Source organism: Pecten maximus, chromosome 1, assembly GCF_902652985.1.
Source record: "Pecten maximus chromosome 1, xPecMax1.1, whole genome shotgun sequence".
NCBI classification, from domain to species: domain Eukaryota; kingdom Metazoa; phylum Mollusca; class Bivalvia; order Pectinida; family Pectinidae; genus Pecten; species Pecten maximus.
The window spans coordinates 17,361,795-17,368,532 of NC_047015.1; the positions used below are offsets into that span (position 1 = coordinate 17,361,795).

The 6,738-nt window shown below is 34.7% G+C and overlaps 1 protein-coding gene across 2 annotated transcripts in view; it reads right to left on the minus strand.

Moving 5' to 3' along the window:
- Window positions 1-3,213, minus strand: part of LOC117326562 (leucine-rich repeat serine/threonine-protein kinase 1-like) — a 53,955-nt gene extending 50,742 nt beyond the window's left edge. For both annotated transcript variants that reach the window (XM_033883330.1, XM_033883322.1), the window contains exons 1-3: window positions 2,964-3,213; window positions 1,543-1,642; window positions 685-901 (exon numbers count right to left, since the gene is read on the minus strand). In XM_033883330.1, coding sequence (XP_033739221.1) covers window positions 685-874 — 190 coding nt within the window. In that variant the 5' untranslated portion in view covers window positions 875-901; window positions 1,543-1,642; window positions 2,964-3,213. The remainder of the gene's footprint in view (window positions 1-684; window positions 902-1,542; window positions 1,643-2,963) is intronic.
- Window positions 3,214-6,738: the final 3,525 nt, after the last annotated feature.

Consider the following 6,738-nt stretch of genomic DNA (forward strand, 5'->3'; position numbering starts at 1 on the left):
GACAGACACATACATGGTGTAGAGTATTTAGTCAGAAGTACACCAGACAGACACATACATGGTGTAGAGTATTTAGTCAGAAGTACACCAGATAGACACATACATGGTGTAGAGTATTTAGTCAGAAGTACACCAGATAGACACATACATGGTGTAGAGTATTTAGTCAGAAGTACACCAGATAGACACATACATGGTGTAGAGTATTTAGTCAGAAGTACACCAGACAGACACATACATACATGGTGTAGAGTATTTAGTCAGAAGTACACCAGACAGACACATACATGGTGTAGAGTATTTTGTCAGAAGTACACCAGACAGACACATACATGGTGTAGAGTATTTTGTCAGAAGTACAGTGAGATTTGTCAGACAATTTTCTTGTGTAATGATGTACGTATTGTACTAATTAGTATAAACAGGGCACAGATTTTCACACCTGAAATGTCAGTACAATATATATTCATTCTATTTAGTTATCATAATGATTGTCTACAAGGCAAATACAAAATAGAAATTACAATGAGTTCACCAGTGGTATATTTAAAACATCACTTAAATCTGAAATTTACATCACAAGATATTCTATATAAAAAGGTACCTTGATTTGTAAAGCTGCAAAAGAAAATTTGTATCTATCATTATAATTACTTAACATATGAAGATTAAGGAACCACCTACCTCCATATTCAAGTAGGAGGCGGAGACACTTGATGCTATTATTGGACACCGCTGTGTAAGTGGCAGTCCGGTGGCAGCGGTCAGTGGTGTTGATATGGTTACGACATTCCCCTTCAAGTAGACACCTGAGAAGCTCGTCATTATCAAACAATGCTGCCTGTATCAACTCTTCACCAGCAAAGTCTTCCATTACACAGCAATCTCCTCACAGCTACACCTACAACAAACAACTAACTGTGTACAAAAATGTATATAATTACATATCTATAGAAACCTGCATACATGTATATTCCTAATGTACTTTCATAGATCTGAATATGATATCACTACTCAAGCATCAAACATGTCGTGGGCAACATGTTTACTAGCTGCCACTTGAGTAAAACTTTCCTGAACTAGATGAGATAGAAGGAATTAATTAAGCCAAATCCGACTCCAAAATGTAACTTGAAGATGCATTACGGTGCTGGCCCAAGATCCAGTGTGGGTTTCCAGACCCCAAAGAATGTCTGTTAATCATTATCAATATATTTTGGTGCCAAAACTTAAAAAGTACATTCTGTACATGGTTTTCCAGTATATTGCTTGAGCAGAAGCTAATAATATAATCTCTGAGAAAAGATTATTTCACAAAGTCCAGGCTAAATTAAAATGAATGACTACAATACAAATTTTGATCCCAAAGAGAATAAAAAATATTTTTCTTATTCAATAAAATTGACCATTACATAATGATAAGAGGTAAATTAATTCAATTTTGATACTTATATTAATTCAATTGATTAATGAAAGGAATGACACTAATTTTTCTAAACATAAAATTTGGAAACTTGGCAATATCTCTCGACTTTCACCAACCTCATCTTTTGATTTATCATTGGTCATCAGGGTCGTTTAGAGACAGGGTCTCCTTGTAGTGGCTATCTCACTCATAGAGGACATATAGGGGGCCAATCACCTGTTAAACATTCAGAGTAGTAATTTATAAGGGTAAAATGTCTTGTACAAGCTATTTTTGTACAACACAGTGATTACCAGTACTGAGAAAAGAACAGGACAGTCTGTGATCTTATGTATCCTCCTGAATGCTCTACCAGGCAATTAAGCTACCACATCCTTGCCCGCTAAAACCTTTAAATACCTTTAAATACTAACATAACAATACATCCTTTTTTAATTCACATTTGGCACAGGCATTTCTCTGATCAATATCCTTAACTTTCAATTGGCTGTAGAATTTGCATAATCACTGATTTACATGTGTATGTGTTTTATTTTCTGTCATATTCTCCAGCTTCATTTCAAAACCAAGTCTGTAACATTTTAAGTATTCTTAAAAACCATATGAATGGTTGTCTTGTGGCCATTTGACAAAAATCATCCACACTCATACAACCATCTTCACCAGCTAAGTACAACTTACATATACAATCCTATTTATTTCATTTCTACTAGTGAAAAATTGAAAATTATTCATTCTATAAAAGTGTTATTTTTCACAAGTGAAAAATGTCACTTTTTTTATTTGACCAATCAGAGACAATTGTGAAAATCAAGATATGCATATAGCTCTCTGTCATGTTATATGACGTCATAATGCAAGATAGAATACATAACACCACAATTTGACATACTACTTTAACTTCGTCAGCCGTTGACTGGGGACCGAAATGAATTGTGGTAGAGATTGAGCTGCCTCAGTATATATATTTTGCTCTAAAATGTAATAAACAGAATATCTAACAGTATCTTCAGTAATACCAAATATATGTCACTAGTGGGGCAAATATTTTGATATTTTTGACGAGTGCGTAGCATAAGTGAAAAATATCAAAATGTTACATTTACTGAATTTTAAGCAATAATGAATAACGGAATTTACATTAATTGCCGTATTTGTCTTATCTGTTGTCATTTTGAACTTTTCTCCAGTCGATCACTATATATATTGTCTACCCATATCCTATGACAGGTATCATTCTGTAATGTATAAAGCAGTTATCTAGTTATCGACCTGTTTTTAGGTGGTATTTCCCTCGGACTTCGGCCTCGGGAAATATCACTTTCTCTAGCTGATAAATCATCGTATTCATATGATAACAGGTCGATGGTTGCATACAAACATTCAATCTACGATATGTATATGAACTGGAACTGAGTGATCATGATCAGCCTCATTACCACATATAAGCGCCTGCCACTGTCCGTTACAGTGGTACAGTTCAGTAGCTAACATCGTTAATATACTCATGACTGCTACTTGTCATTACCAACCTTACCTGAAAAATCCCATAGTCGGTTAAAAGACGTTCGACTGAAAGATGACGCATTGAAGATGTTATCAGACAGATGCAGTGGAGCCTACATGGACATAAATATCAGTCTAAATAGGGAGGCCTAGGAGGTCCCAAATAAAAATTACAAAATGTTCAAATGGGTTCGTGTAAAATACGAGATACCGAATCTCGTCAATTCGGGCTTACAGTGGATTTAATGAAAATTTACACTTTTCTATCATGTGATGAGAATTAAAAATGAAAGCGGAAGTAGGACTATATATTTGGCTTCATCACAAGTTATGCTTCCGGGTCATTGTACAAAGATAGTCTCGTTCAAGCAGACGCTTGATTATAGAATTATTGGTCTTTTTATCAAGAAACTATTTTCTGGTATAAAAAAAAAATTAAAAAAACAACAACATTTATATGCTATGAATAACTAGTAAAATGACAACTAATAAATGCCTGATATCGAAAAGTAGTGAGATTTTAAATATAAAGTAAATGTAACATATTTTCTGATGGCAAAATTCTCAAGAAAAATCATTTTCGGATAGAATCTATGTCCTGTGGCTTTTTTTTTTTTTTTTTGTCTTTCTGTCCCGAGCCAAAAATGCATAGGTCTACCATGTATTCTATTTATCCTGCAACAGTTATCGAAAATAATCAAATTGAAGTGAAACGTTGTAAACAATGATCCAAACACTTGGGAGTAGGTCAGTCTATTTTACTAAACATTTAAAAAGCGGATCCGGCCGGATTGAACGACTTTAAATCCATGAACTGAAATGTTCTCCGAAAAAATAATAGAAGAAGTGCAAGTATAGCGCTGGTGCACTCTTAGTTTAACTAGAAGTGCACTACATTTAAGATACTTGTAAACTAGTAGTGTACTACGTCCAGTGGTGTGTGACCACAAATCCTCCTATACAGGTAATGGACAGTGCCACTGGACACCTGTGTTAGATACCTGTAGTTGTTACATATACAGACCTGTGTAAATTGACTGCCTTCGAATTCGTCAGCTGAAAGGCCGTAAGGCCGTAATAGCGGACGTAAAACACTTTAAATAAATAAATTAATTAATTAACTCCAAATAAAATTGGCTGCGGTTCTTATATGATGGATTTGTAGTGGGTTTTTATCATTATTTTTTTTTAAAGATTTCATTATAGTATAAAATTAAGGTTTATCTTTCATTTATTTTTTAGGTGTAATTAATATACATTTTATATAAATAATTAATTCTTCCCTAGGCCTTGATGACTGTTTGTAGATTTTATTCTCAAGTAGATTCTACATATTAGGCCTTGATGAATATTTTAAGTAGAATCTACATGTATCTTAATATTCATTGTTTTATCAGACAAAAATATGTTTAAATTCAAAGTATTGTTACTTCACTAATATCTGATAATTCAACCATAAAATCATTACATAGTACATAATCAAGAATCAGAAGTTTCGTATAATTGGTACTCTCAGGACATATGCCTGTTGTCATGGTCACCTGGGTCCCAGGGTCCAAACCCCACCTCAACACCACCTTATGGACCCCCATAACACCTTACCTATATACATGTATCAGATGAGAATCTGTCTAAGGTGTGCCTGTTTTAACACCTGGCTATAGTTTTGTCAAGTCCCCAATTAACCTCCCCCCCCCCCCCCCCCCCCCCCCTCCCCCCCCCCCCCCCCCTTCATAATAAAGATATTCAATAAATATAGTTTATATGCTGCTTTTCTTTAATTACCAGAAGAGGTAAAATCTCCACCAGTTATACATTTTAAGGTAACGAACAATTAATCCTTCTTTAATGCAATAGGGAAACACTTAAATGCTCATCAAAATGTATCCCAACATTTTGTTTTTAAAAAATATTGCAAAAACATGTTAGTGTGATCTGTAAAGAAAACTTTCGCTTCAGGTCCACATGATCCTCCACATGTGTATATAATATATTTGTTAGCAGGTAACTTTATAGAAGAAAATTATGAAATTACAAATAAAAGTGTTGTATAATTCAAGTGTTGTATGACAAGTACAGCTTCAGATACACGAACATGTATTTGTGTTATATAAGTTTAAAACTGTGCAAATGAGCATACTATCACATCAAAAATGAAATTATAAATATGCTGCTTAATTTGATTTGAAATTAAACTACAATATAAATTAAATGTATCAAATTGAAAATGCTCAAGTAACGATAATTGTTTTCAAATGTTTTATCATATACTTTCATGTGATGAAAACAAAATTACTGGAATCATAGTTAAATATGTGAAATACATAACTGATCAATCAATACAGAATATAAAGTACCAAAGATAAATGAAACTTGGCTTGAACAATTTAACTTACACTGTAGTTAAACAATTTATAGAGTAAATTTGTCTTAATTTAGTTACGGTGTATAATTAACAAGAATAGAAAGGTTGAAATATAACATCAAACTAAACTTCCAAAACCATTTTAATAACTCTTTGAATAAAACTGCTAGATAGCCTTATATATACAGTACAGGTAAAAATCGCAGGTAGCCTTGGGTACTGCCTATTACAGGGTACATGTATGGGGGTTTTGCTGTTCATCACCTCTTAGGTTGTAGTGCATTACTAGTTTACCGGTAGTTTAAATGTAGTGCACTACTAGTGCACTAGGTGTAAAGGTTAGCTTACACTCAACTTTATATTCACCAAATGCGAGATCCGAGTCTATAATTACACCGATGTCTTTTTCTTGGCTGGACCCCTGAGCACAGTTTCGGTTGTTCAAGATGATATTAAACTGGTTCAGCTTCATTGTGACATATGCTTTTCCATTTTTTTTCAAAGGAGAACTGATTCTATTCTATTAGAAATACATATAGTTTCCAGAGAAGTTGGAGACACTTTAAAAATTCTAGATATTAATAAGGCGTCACAGGCCCTGACGGTATTAGCCACAAAATGCCAAGCGGGACTTTCCAACGCCTCTTTTCGGATACCCATTAGGAACATTGAGAGAGAGTAGAAAAAGTTCTATAACGACAGCGGGAGTCCAACCTGAAGCTTTCGCCCATTTTTCATGCAGAAGGTCAAGTACATTTTGTACGTAAGCCATATAGTCTCAGCAGATGGTGAGGAACCGGACCTAGACAAAGTAGAGATGGCGAAGTCATGGTCACGCCCTACCACACCAGAAGAAGTGAGACAGTTTTTTGGTTGAATCGGGTATTATAAGAAATTCATTTCTCTTAAGTTGCCAAGTTTTGCGTTATTGAGTGTTTTTATTTGCGTTATTGCGTGTTTTTTGCGTTATTGCGTGTTTTTTCCGTGTTTTTTCCGTTATTGCGTGTTTTTTCCGTTATTGCGTGTTTTTTCCGTTATTACGTGTTTTATTTGTCATGTCTTGGTATTTGTTTGATGTGACACTAACTGACCGCATAGTTTATATCCTCTGCTGTGTTCTCCATATGCTAATGTCATCCAGATACATACTATACAAATATTCCCATAGCATCATCATTATAAAACAGTCTGATGGGCGTGCGTCATGTCAGCCTCTCCGTTATAACTGATCTAGTAAGGAGGGGTAACATATCATGTCAGCCCCTCCGTTATAACTGATCCAGTAAGGAGGGGTAACATATCATGTCAGCCCCTCCGTTATAACTGATCTAGTAAGGAAGGGTAACATATCATGTCAGCCTCTCCGTTATAACTGATCCAGTAAGGAGGGGTAACATATCATGTCAGCCTCTCCGTTATAACTGATCCAGTAAGGAGGGGT